Below are 13880 nucleotides of genomic sequence, written 5' to 3' on the forward strand. Positions count from 1 at the left end.
GACTCCGTCTCAAAAAAAAAAAAAATTGGGAACTGGGAAAACCGAAAGAGGGGCATCTAACACTAAATATGAGTTAGGAAAGGCTTCAAGAAGAGTGAGAGAGAGAAAGCGTATCCCAAATGGAGGACATAGACGTAGAAAAGAAATAGGGGTTTTGAAAAGCCTTGACATTTATTTACACCAGCATGGGACAGAAAATATTGTATAAAAATATACCATTTAAGGCCGGGCCTGGTGGCTCACACCTGTAATCCCAGCACTTTGGGAGGCCAAGGCGGGCAGATCACAAGGTCAAGAGATCATCAAGACACCATCCTGGCCAACATGGTGAAACCCCATCTCTACTAAAAATACAAAAATTACCTGGGCGTGGTGTTGCGCACCTGTAGTCCCAGCTACTCAGGAGGCTGAGGCAGGAGAATTACTTGAACCTGGGAGGCAGAGGTTGCAGTGAGTCAAGATCGTGCCACTGCACTCCAGCCTGGCAACAGAGTGAGACTCTGTCTCAAAAATATATATATACCACTTACATCTACAAAAAAAAAAAAAACAAAACTATATCCAGGAACAAAACTAATAAATATTTGTATGACTTTTCTGGAGACATTCACAAAACTCTGTAAGACATTAAAGAAAACCTATTTAATTGAAGAGATAAAACAAAGTGATGGATAGGAAGACTCAATATTTAAAAATGTGTATTTTCCCACCCACTGTTTTTGTTTGTTTTTTTTAAGAGACAGGGTCTCGCTATGTCTCCCAGGCTGGAGTGTAGTGGTGCAATCATAGCTCACTATAATCTCAAACTCCTGGGCTCAAGCAATCCTCAAATGTCAGCCTCCCAACATGCTGGGATTACATTCTCCCCACTTACCTATAAACAACATATTTCAAATAAAAATCCCAGCGAGTATACCAAAAGACACATACAAGAATTCCATAGCAGCATAATTCATAATAGCCCCAAAGTGAAACAACCTAAACATCCATGAACAGTAAAATGGAAAAATAAATTGCATTTTATTCATACAATGAACTGATTATACAGCAATGAAAATAAACTCTAGCACACACAATTCAACATAAACTAATTTCAAAAACAAAAAGAAACCACCAACAGAATACACACTGTACGACTCCATTTTTATAAGGTTTAAAAACTAACCATAGTGTTGAAAATCAGGATGGTAGTTTCCTTTGAGCAAGGGGAAGGGAGTATTGATTGGGAAGAAGCACAAGGTGGGGAAAGTTCTGGACTACTAGTATTTCCTCACTAAGCAGTAGTTACTAACATGTGTACTCACTTTGTGATAATAACAACACTTACAAGTTGTGGGTTATTTTGTATTTATGTCATACTTCCATAACAGGAGTACTAGTGTCTGCAATTTACTTCAAGATACATCAAAAAAATTAGATTGAGGGCTAGGTGTGGTGGCTCACGCCTATAATCCCAGCACTTTGGGGGGCCGAGGAGGGCGGATCACCTGAGGCCAGGAGTTTGAGATCAGCCTGGTCAACATGGTGAAACCCTGTCACTAAAAATACAAAAATTAGCCATTCATGGTTGCACATGCCTGTAATCCCAGCTACTTGGGTGGCTGAGGCAAGAGAATTGCTTGAACCTGGGAGATGGAGGCTGCAGTGAGCCAAGGTCGCATCACTGCACTCCAGCCTGGGCAACAGAGTGAGACTCTGTTGCAAAAAAAAAAAAATTAATTAAATTTAAAGATTAGATTGATAGATATCTGTGTTATAAAGCAAGTTTTATAAAATGTTACAGGTAGAATCTAAGAGATGGGCACGCAGGTATTCACTGTAAAATTCTTCCTACTTCTTTTTTTCTTTCTACTTTACGTTTAAATTTTTTCATAATAAAATGTTGGAGGTAAAAATCCCAAAGGGTTTTTTTGTTGGCAGAACTTGGTAAGGCAATTCTAAAATCATGGAAAATTAAAAGGGTAATAGCCAAGACAACTTTGAAAAAGAAAAAGGTAAGGAGATACCTGTCCTAACAGACAGAAAGACTAATTATTAGGCAGTAACTAAAATAAGGTAGTAGTGACACAGAGATGGACAGAGAGACCAGTCAAAGAAAAGAGAGCCTAAAAACTAACTCATGCACAGACAGAATACAGCAGGCATTAAAGATCAGTAGGAAAAAGTAGAACTATTCAATAAGTGGGGATTAACAGCTTGAATTAGAAGAAAATACAGAATATCTTTAACTTACAAGGAAAATGAATACTGAACAACAAATTACTGAAGAACACATAATTTTCTCTCATATATAGGTTTAAAACATGAGAAACAACATTATATATTGCTTAAGAATATATTCACATGGGTAAATAATACAGACATATTTGGCAATGACATACCAAATTCAAGTTAGTAGTTTCCTCCAGGGGTAATGAAGATTTACGCAAAGTACATAAGTTGGGTGGTATTTGAACACACAATTTTCTATATTGTTCTTTATCCATTTTTTCTTTTTTCTTTTTTTTTTTTGAGACGGAATTTTGCTCTTGTTGCCCAGGCTGGAGTGCAATGGCGCGATCTCGGCTCACCGCAACCTCTGCCTCCCAGGTTCAAGCAGTTCTCCTGCCTCAGCCTCCATAGTAGCTGGGATTACAAGCATGTGCCACCATGCCTGGCTAATTTTGTATTTTTAGTAAAGACGGGGTTTCTCCATGCTGGTCAGGCTGGTCTCGAACTCCCGACCTCAGGAGATCCGCCCGCCTCGGCCTCCCAAAGGCATGAGTCACCGCGCCCAGCCTCTTTACACATTTTCTCAAATCTTAAATATTCCATAACAAATTATAGATTTTTTGAATTAAAAAAAGGTTGAGGTATGAGTACATGGTTTTTAAACAGTACTTAACACAGTTTAATGGGCTGGAACAAATACTAGGAATAGAGGAATAAGAGAAGATGTTAAAAGAAAGAGACCAGATTCTGCAAAGCCTTATAAAACATGCCAAGAAATTTATTCATTATGTGTTTGTTTGTTTGTTTGTTTATTTGAGATAGAGTCTCATTCTGTCGTCCAGGCTGGAGAGCTGTGGCACAATCTCGGTTCACTGCAACCTCCGCCTCCTAGTTCAATCGATCCTCCCACCTCAGACTCCCCAGTAGCTGGGTCTACAAGTGCGTGCCACCAAGCCCAGCTAATTTTTGTAGTTTTAGCACAGACAGGGTTTCACCATGTTGGCCAGGCTGGTCTCTAACTCCTGACCTGAGGTGATCTGTGCACCTCGGCCTCCCAAAGTGCTGGAATTACAGGCCTAAGTCACTACACCCGGCAAGACATTTATTTGGTTTTTGTTTCATCCCACAAGGCAATCACTGAAAAGTTGTAAGCTAGGAAGTCCTAAAAGATTACTCTGACAAGGCTATACGATAGAGTATGTTTCCTAATGACAGAGGCTTGTTTACCATTTAATCCCTAATTTTAGCATAGTTTATAATACATTGATATTAATGAATATATATGCTGAATTAATGAATTTATGGAAGGAATAGGGTGAGGGAAGCAGAGAAATTAGAAAGAAATTATAATAATCCAGGCAGGAAATGTTGGACTTACAATGATCACTTTAACTTACAGTTATCTATTTTACAAGAAATGTTAAGATTATTAGGAACTTTCACGGAACATCAAATAAAGTAAGAATCTGTAACATTATAAACATGAAGATCCTGGTTCAAATGAGAGAATGCAATAATTCTGTATCTACTCACCATTCTTCCGCTCACTAAGTGGAGGCAAATTGGGATTCCTGCCAGGGTGGAGGCCTAGGGTCAGCTCGGGCTGCAAGGAGAGCTCCTGCAGTTCATTGGCAACAGCTTCACTCTGAGGACTGGGTGCCGCAGATAGGGACACGAGCACTGGTTCATCATCATTTTCGCCGGCCCCTCCTCCGTCCAGCCCATTCACAGCAATGACGGAAGGGGGCAGGCACACCACACTGGAGAAATCCACTTTGGCTTTCGTGATGGCAATCTGGAAATGGAAGAAAAAATGGAAAGTTTAGATGGTACCATGATAATATGGTTTGGTGGTGTCCTCACCCAAATCTCATCTTGAATTGTAGTTCCCATAACTCACACATATCATGGGAGGGACTTGGTGGCAGGTAACTGAAGCACAGGGGTGGTTACCTCCTTGCTATTCTCATGAGTTCTCACAAGATCTGATGGTTTTATAAGGGGCTTTTCCTCTTTTGCTCTGCACTTCTCCTTCCTGCCACCATGTGAAGAAGGACATGTTTGCACCTCCTTCCACCATGATTGTAAGTTCCTGAGGCCTCCCCAGCCCTGTGGAACTGTGAATCAATTAAATCTCTTTCCTTTATAAACTACCCAGTCTCAGGCAGTTCTTTATAGCAATGTGAGAACAGACTAATATAGCAAATTGGTACTGATAGAGTGGGATGCTGCTATAAGGATACCCGAAAATGTGGAAGCAACTTTGAAAATGGGTAATGGGCAGAGGTTGGAACAGTTTAGAGGGCTCAGAAGAAGACAGGAAACTGTGGGAAAATTTGGAACTTCCTAGAGACTTGTTGAATGCCTTTGACCAAAATGCTGATAGTGGTATGGGCAATGAAGTACAGGCTGAAATGGTCTCAGATGGAGATGAGGAACTTGTTGGAAACTGAAATAAAGGTGATTCTTGCCATGCTTTAGCAAAGAGACTGGTGGCATTTTGCCCCTACTCTAGAGATCTGTGGAACTTTGAACTTGAGAGAGATGATTTAGGGTATCTGGCAGAGGACATTTCTAAGCGGCAAAGCATTCAAGAGGAAGCAGAGCATAAAAGTTTAGAAAATCTGCAGCGTGATGATGCAATAGAAAAGAAAAACTCATTTTCTGGGGAGAAATTCAAGCCACCTGCAGAAATTTGCATAAGTAACAAAGAGCCTAACATTAATCACCAACACAATGGGGAAAACGTCTCCAGGGCATGTCACAGACCTTCACAGCAGCGCCTCAAAGGCATAGGAGGGAAAAATGGTTTCATGGGCCCAGGGCCCTCCTGCTCTGTGCAGCCTCAGGACATGGTGCCCTGAGTCCCAGCTGCTTCAGCTCTAGTCATGAATAAAAGGAGCCAAGGTATACAGCTCAGGCTGTGGCTTCGAAGCGTGCAAGCCCAAAACCTCAGCAGCCCCCACGTGGTGCTAAGCCTGCAGGTGCACAGAAGTCTAGAATTGAGGTTTGGGAACCTCCACCTAGATTTCAGAGGATGTATGGCAACACCTGGATGTCCAGGCAGAAGTTTGCTACAGGGGTACAGCCCTCATGGAGAACCTCTACTAGGGCAGTATGGAAGGCAAATGTGGGGTCGGAGCGCCCACACAGAGGCCTCACTGAAGCACTGCCTAGTAGAGCTGTCAGAAGGCCACCATCCTCCAGACCCCAGAATGGTAGATCCACCTATAGCTTGCACCATACACCTGGAAAAGCTGTAGACACTCAACATCAGCCCATGAAAGCAGCCAGGGGTGAAGCCGTACCCTCCAAAGCCACAGAGGCAGAGCTGCTCAAGGCCATGGGAGCCCACCTCCTGCATCAGCATGACCTGGATGTGAGACATGGAATCAAAGGAGATCATTTCAGAGCTTTAAGATCTGACTGCCTCACTGGATTTTGGACTTGCATGGGGCCTGTAGCCCCTTTGTTTTGGCCAATTTCTCCCCTTTGGAATGGGTGTATTTATCCAATGCCTGTACCCCCCATTGTATCTAGGAAGTAACTAACTTGCTTTCGATTTTACAGGCTCATAGGTGGAAGGGACTTGCCTTATCTCAGATGAGACTCTGGACTTGGACTTCTGGGTTAATACTGGAATGATCTAAGACTTTGGGGGACTACTGGACACACATACTTGTGTTTTGAAATGTGAAGACCTGTGATTTGGGAGGGGCCAGGGGCAGAATGATATGGTTTGGCTGTGTCCCCACCCAAATCTCACCTTGAACTGTAGTTCCTATAATCCCCATGTGTCGTGGGAGGGACCCAGTGGGAGGTAATTGAATCATGGGAGTGGTTACCTCCATGCTGTTCTCATGATAGTGAGTGAGCTCTCACAAGATCTGATGGTTTTATAAGGGGCTTTTCCTCTTTTGCTTGGCACTTCTTCCTGCCACCTTGTGAAGAAGGATGTGTTTGCTTTCCCTGCCATTATGACTGTAAGTTTTTACAAGTTTTACAAAGTTTCTTAAATCCGAGCCCTGTGGAACTGTGAGTCAATTAAACCTCTTTCCTTTATAAACTACCCAATCTTGGGCAGTTCTTTATAGCAGCAGTTTGAGAACAGACTAATACTAATAGACACGGACAAACTATGCCACTGGAGTATATGCCGATGCTAATATTATAAACTACATCACTGGCAAACTACCATTATTCTTAAAGCTTTTTGTAAAGTAAGCTAGCACCCACTGCTCTCCAGACCCCCGAATGGTAGAGCCACCAGCAGCATGCAACCTCAGCGTGGAAAAGCCACAGGGGCAGAGCTGCCCAAGGCTTTGGGAACCCCTCCCTTTATATCAGTGTACCCAGAATGTGGGACATGGAGTCAAGGATTGTTCTGGAGCTTTAAGATTTAATGACTGCCCTGCTGGGTTTCAGACTTGCATGGGGCCTGTAGCCCCTTTCTTTTGGCCAATTTCTCCCTTTTGGAATGTGAAAACTCAACGCCTGTATCCCCATTGTATCTTGGAAGTAAATAACTTGTCTTTGATTTTACAGGCTCATAAGTGGAAGGAACTTATCTCCAGATGAGACTTTGGACCTTTGAATTAATGCTGCAATGAGTTAAGACTTTGGGGGACTACTGAGAAGAAATAATTGTATTTTGAAATGTAAGAAGGACATGAGACTTGAGGGACTAGCGGCAGAATGATATGACTCTGATATTTGTCCCACCCAAATCTCATGTTGAAATGCAATCCCCAGTGTTGAAGGCAGGGCCTGATGGGAGATATCTGAGTCATGGAGGCAGATCCCTCATGGATTGGCGCTGTCCACATGATAGTGAGTGAGTTATTCCAATATCTAGTTGTTTAAAAGTGTGTGGCACTGCCCCCCTTCTTTCTCTTGCTCCTGCTCTCACCCTGTGACATGCCTGCACCTGCTTCACCTTCTATCATGAATAAAAGCTCCTTGATGGCACCATCCTCGTACAGGCTTGCAAAACCATGAACCAATTAAACCTCATAAATTTAAAAAAATTTTATATATATATATCTCCACTCACTGAATCCTATGTAGTTAGTAAGAATAATTTTTTTTTTTTTGAGGCAGAGTCTCGCTCTGATGCCCAGCCTGGAGTGCAGTGGCGTGATCTCAGCTCACTGCAAGCTCCACCTCCTGCGTTCACGCCATTCTCCTGTCTCAGCCTCCCGAGTAGCTGGGACTACAGGCGCCCACCACCATGCCTGGCTAAATTTTTTGTATTTTTAGTACAGACGGGGTTTCACCAATGTTAGCCAGGATGGTCTCGATCTCCTGACCTCAAGATCCACCCACCTCAGCCTCCCAAAGTGCTGGGATTACAGGCGTGAGCCACCATGCCCAGCCCTAAGAATAATTTTTATAAAGCATTTCTAATGTGGGAAATGCTTATTCTAAAGCTACACTTAAGAAAAAGTAAGACATAAAACTACATACTCATATATTAAAATATTATACAAAGAAAAAAGATTTTAAGAAGTATACCAAGACACAAAAGAGGGGTTCTGTTTGATTGGACAATGAAAAAATTTTCTTTAAGGTTCCAAATTTTCTCTAAAATACTTACATGGCTTTTATAATAAAAAGACTATAGTTTCTGATCTATGAAGTGAGATTCCCTGGGCATTCCTTGCAAACTTTTATGAGGACTTTAATCTAACTTGCTTTAGTTGAAGAAACCAACAAAATATTGAACAGCCATGAAGTGAAGAAAGGCACTAAAAACTAAAAAGACAATTATGATCTAACTTCAAGTAAAGCAATAGTGTGCCCAAACCTGACTGTAGTTCTGGCTGATACATTTCACATAAAATAAACTGGACTGGAAAAGATCCAGATAACAGTAATTAACATGAGGGAGATAATATTATGAAGAAAAAAGATACTAAGGACTCTCTACTCCAAAAGAGACTGGAAGAAGATATAAGGGAGACAAGCTCAAAAAAAATATTTGAACTCAGTATTAGGAACTCAATATTCTCAAGGGTAATTGAGCATGGGCAAATAATGGGAAAAGGATTTCTTTTAGGGTTTGAATAATTTTAGAAATTACAAAACAACAAATGTCTACCAACAAAATTCAGAATCTAAACTTCAAAGAATTCTTTTCCATCTTGTCTATGATTTATTATGGCTTGAACCATGTCTCTGTGTGTACTGGGAAAAAAACAACTGTTACACAGGATTAATCCATCCGGCTGAGTATTCTTTGTCATTGACTCTGAAAGAGCATGTTTGCTTCTTTTAACAGCAGCAGCCTTTCAGACTAAAAAAAAGACTTCAACTTTATGACATTCAAGGACCGCTTGAGAACTAACCTCCTTATTCTAAAGGAAAATAGAATGGTATCAAAACTTCAGCCCTAGGACTTAGGAAAAGTGGTTTCACATAGAGTAACAGGTTTTCAATAAACAGCTGTTAAATCATTATGGATTGTAAGAGTTCAGACCTCTCATAAGAAAATTAAGAAATTTAACTGCAACAATAACAACTCTGTATGCAGTAGATGGGCCTTGCAAAAGTATTAACACAAAACAAGCATGCTAATAGTTGTTAACTGAACAAAGAGAGAAGCAAATGAAAGATACATAAAGATAATCTAGGGAACCACGACAGATATGTCTTGGGGAAAATTTGGATGACACAAGGAAGACTGCATGAAACATACAGAAACACTAAAAATAACGTTAGGAAGTCAAGGACAGGAAACATCAAGCCTCATACCACTAAAATACTATAGCTAAACAGATGTGCTAGAATCATGGTTTCATATGAAAAGTTCTTAGCAAAACCCCATTATTTCAGACTTAACTGATATTTCTGATACTATAACTTGGTGTGAGATTAAGTAAAATCTTCTGCTATTTGGCAGGGGCAGGGTAATATAAAAGAGTGCCAGGTGGCCAGGCACAGTGGCTCACTCCTCTAATCCTAGCACTCTGGGAAGCTGAGGTGGGAGGATCGCTAGAGCCCAGGAGTTCCAGATCAGTCTCGGCAACATAGTAAGACCCTGTCTCTTTTTTTAAAAAAATTTTAAATAGTTTTTAAAAATTTTAAAAAGAAGGAAAAAAAGTGGTTAAAAGGTGAGTTTATTATCTAAGAGCTCCCAAGGCAGGAGGAAAGGTGAATTTAATGTTACATATGTTTTTTATCACAATTATTTTTAGATGTCTTGGCAAAAAAAAAATTTCACTAAGTAAACTTATATTACTGAGCTTGAAAGAATCCCAGGCTGGAGTGCAGTGGCAAGTTCTCGGCTCAATGCAACCTCCACCTCCCGGCCTCAAGCAATCCTCCTGCCTCAGCCTCCCGAGTAACTGGGAACACAGGCATGCGCCACCAGGCCCGGCTAATTTTTATATTTTTAGTAGAGATGGGGTTTTGCCATGTTGCCCAGGCCGGTCTTAAACTCCTGGACTCAAGTGAGCCACCTGCCTTGGCCTCCCAAAGTGCTGGAATTACAGGCATGAGAGCTCACCGAGTCCAGCCTTTTTCTTTTTTTTTTTTTTTTTTTAAGGGACAGGGTCTCTCTCTGTTGCCCAGGCTAGGGTGCAGTGGCACGATCATAGCTCACTGCAACCTTGAATTCCTGGACTCAAGTGATCCTCCCCCATCAGTCCCACAAGTAGCTAGGACTACAGGCACACCATCATGCCTGACATTTTTTTTTTTTTTTTTTTTTTTTGCAAGGGGTTGGGGAGATATGAGGTTTTTGCTATGTTGCCCAGGCTGGTCTCAAACTCCTGGCCTAAAGTGATCCTCCTACCTAAACCTTCCAAAGTGCTAGGATTACAGGAATGAGCCACTGTGCCTCGCCAAAACCATATATTCTTTAAAATGAAGTAATTATTTAATTTACTTTTCACTAATTCAGAAAAAACTTCTTCCTACTACTTTGAATTATTATTATTGCTGGAATTCAGAGATTTAGCATTTACATGTGTTACTATTCCCAAGAGACAATAAAAATCCATCACATGGTATCAATATTTTTCTAATGAAGCATGAAGTTAACTTCATGAGTTTGTGATGCTCTTATGCATTTAGTGAACATAACCAGTATTTCTAGAAAATGATTTAAGAAACTTTGTAAAAAAATGGCCCCCCAAAAGAAAGCCAACCCAAGTCCAAGTCCAATGCTAAGCATAAAGAGAAAATAAAGTTCTTGGTTTTTTGGTTTTTGTTTTTTTGGGGGGGGGGGTTTTGGGTTTTTTTTGAGACAGTCTCGCTCCACCACCCAGGCTGCAGTGGCACGATCTTGGCTCACTGCAACCTCTGCCTCCCAGGTTCAAGTGATTCTCATGTCTCAGCCTCCCGAGTAGCTGGGATTAAAGGCATGCAACACTACATCTGATTTTTGTGTTTTTAGTAGAGATGGGTTTTCACCACGTTGACCAGGCTGGTCTCGAACTCCTGACCTCAGGTGATCCACCCGCCCCAGCCTCCCAAAGTGCTAGGATTACAAGTGTGAGCCACTGTGCCCAGCCAAGGAAGTTTTAAAAATAATGTTTCACCTAGGCGCGATGGCTCACACCTGTAATCCCCAGCAGTTGGGGAGGCCAAGGTGGGCAGATCGTTAGAGCCCAGGAGCTCAAGACAATCCTGGGCAACATGGTAAAACCCTGTCTCTACAAAACACACAAAAGTTAGGCATGGTGGTGTGCGTCTGCAGTCTCAGCTACTCCTGAGGCTGAGGTAAGAGGATCACCTCGACCCCAGGGAGGTTGAGGCTGCAGTGAGCTGTGATCATGCCACTGCACTCCAGCCTGAGCAACGAAGTGATACCCATCCCAGGGAGGAAAAAAAAGGTGTTTCTTAGAACACATACTTTTTTTTTTCTTTTTTCAGACAGCATGTTACTCTGCCATCCAAGCTAGAGTGCATTGGAATGATCATAGCTCACTGCAGCCTTAAACTCCTGGGCTCAAGTGATCCTCCCAAGTAGCTAGGACTATAGGCGTGTGCCATCACACCTGACTATTTTTTCACTTTTTTGTAGAAACGAGATCTCACTATGTTGCCCAAGCTGGTCTCAAACTCCTGGCCTCAAGCGATCGCCCTACACTGGCCTCTCAAAACGCTGGGATTACAAGCGTGAGCCACCTTGCCTGACTGAATACATACATTTTTAATAGTTTAAAGAAAGGACTGTTTGATACTATACTACAATGCAAAAAGAAAAGAAAGAAAATAAGAATATCAAATTCTATAGACCTGAACCCCATGGTTGTGCCTACTACTAACCAGAATAAAAGAAATAAGCAATCTGAAAAACTGCTTTAGCAAGTGTTCGATTCAGAATAGTTCTGTAATTAAGTTCCATTATTTACAGAATTATTAAGGGCTTAAAGAGATCACTTAAAATTTACACATATATCTATACACATACACACACACACACACACACACACACACACTTTACCAAATATTTTTATTCGGTAAATTATATAGTGCTATTTGTTAATTTAGGGGATTTCAAAAGTTTCAGGATACATCCTTTAAAACACCAATATTAAACTATACTATACAATAAAATCCTTCCATCAAGGCCATGAGGCAGGGAGTGAGGAAGAATACATAAAACAAGAGGGGCAGAATGTTGATAATGTTGAAGCTGGTTATTAGGTATTTAGAAATTCATTATGCTATTATCTCTACATTTGTATATGTTTGATAACATTCTCCTAGTTTTTTTTAAAAAATAAGATTCTTCCACAGAATGATGGGAAGACTCAGTGAGACACAGCAATGTTTCCTTAACCTTGAGATTAGAAAACAGACCAGAAGTCATATACAAGCACTGACAAAAGACTAATTTGGCATAAAATATACACACTGGATTTATTTCTCTAACAAACACACTACTCTCTATTCATTTTGAAAGAGCCCACAGGATAAAATCTCGTAAACTATGATAATCTAGAGACAAGACCCAAAAATGTTGAGGTATAGCCATCATAATTAAGTCCCCTTTACCAATTCCTGAATACTCCTGTAATTGTATTTACTGTAAAACTTGAATCACTTTTTAGAGTTGTAATTTATAACTCTACTGAGTCTAAGATCATACTTTCTTTTTTTATCAAAGCATCAGTAACTCCAGTTTCTGGGCTGCTGATTCACATATGATCAACAGCAGCCAGAAAAAAAACAGCATGGGGGCAGGGTCATCTCCCACAACCCATCTGTTTCCCTCTTTTGCTGGCCTGATTATGCATCTTTTCTCCGCCCTACCCGCTTTAGGGCTGCATGCCTTCTGCCTGTACAGAACAACATACGTACCTAGAAACAGCAGCATGAAATGTGTTAGAAGAATGGAAGAACGTAGATAGCTACTGACAACTCTAAAACATGAGCACTAGCACAATTCTTTATCATGACCCATGACAAAAAGGTGGTTCTATGTGACCAAATGGTATGGTTCTTCTGAAAAATTTTTTTAAACAATTGGTAAAAAAAATTGTTTTCAATCAATTAATGAACTTTCTTTTAGCTGGACATATTTTTACTTTAATTCTCATTGATTTATTTTCAATGTAGTAAACCTAATCTTGAAAACTCTTACTGTCTCAGCAGGTATGTAGGGGTGGTAGGGGTGGATGTGGGTGGGTATGGGTATCTCTGTGTGTGTGTGTGTCTGTGTGTGTGTGTGTAAAATCTGGTATGAAGGAATTCAAATCAACTGAACAAGTGTTTCCTGATAGCTTACTATATATGTACTAGGTACTGCCCTACGTCCTACTGTAGAAGATGAGGAAAACAGCCAGGTATGGTGATGCATGCCTGTAGTCCCAGCTACTCGGGAGGCTGAGGCAGGAGGACTGCTTGAATCTGGGAGGTAGAGGTTGCAGTGAGTCAAGACTGTGCCACTGTACTACAGCCTGGATGATGGAGTGAAACTATGTCTAAAAAAAAAAAAAAAGTTACTGTATAGAAGATGAGGAAAACATCAAGTCTTGGCTAATTAACTGCCCTTGCCTCTGTCTCTACCACACCCATTATCTTCAGACACCTTAAAAACTACCAGGCTTTAGAGATGGCAAATAATAGGCCTTCCTATTCCTTCTTCATCTTGGAAATCATCTAAAAACGAGGAGTACAAGCAACAGAAAAATGTAACAAAACAATGGAAAGCACATGGAAGAGTAATGTGGCAGATTAAAGATGGCTGCAAATTACCTGACACTTCCTTCCCATTAATGGTGGGGTTTATTTCCTTTGACCTTGAATCTGAGCTGGCCTCTGCCTTGACCAATCGAGAACAGTGAAAGTGATGGTATGCCAGTTCAGGGTCTAGACTTTAAGAGGACTGGCAGCTTCTACTTTGGTCTCTTGGAGCCCTGTGCCCCCATGTAAGAAGTCCAACTACCCTGATGGACAGATCCTAAAAAGAGGTCTCATCAGGTGGATCACGAGGTCAGGAGCTCGAGACCATCCTAGCTAACAAGGTAAAACCTCATCTCTACAAAAAATACAAAAAAATTAGCCGGGCGTGGTGTTGGGCACCTGTAGTCCCAGCTACTCAGGAGGCTGAGGCCGGAGAACGGCGTGAACCCAGGAGGCGGAACTTCCAGTGAGCCGAGATCGTGCCACTGCACTCCAGCCTGGGAGACAGAGCGAGACTCCATCTCAAAAAAAAA

General features: G+C 41.3%; 1 protein-coding gene across 6 annotated transcripts in view; it reads right to left on the minus strand.

The window, feature by feature from the left end:
- The window catches only part of MRTFA (myocardin related transcription factor A), a 224305-nt gene that overhangs the window by 133096 nt on the left and 77329 nt on the right, over window positions 1-13880 (minus strand). For all 6 annotated transcript variants that reach the window (XM_019018441.4, XM_063704794.1, XM_055374720.2 and 3 more), the window contains exon 2: window positions 3745-4006. Coding sequence is in view for 2 of the 6 variants with exons in the window: in XM_055374716.2 (XP_055230691.1) it covers window positions 3745-4006 (262 nt within the window). In the remaining 4 variants the exon portion in view is untranslated. The remainder of the gene's footprint in view (window positions 1-3744; window positions 4007-13880) is intronic.

Source organism: Gorilla gorilla, chromosome 23 (genome assembly GCF_029281585.2).
Source record: "Gorilla gorilla gorilla isolate KB3781 chromosome 23, NHGRI_mGorGor1-v2.1_pri, whole genome shotgun sequence".
NCBI lineage: Eukaryota > Metazoa > Chordata > Mammalia > Primates > Hominidae > Gorilla > Gorilla gorilla.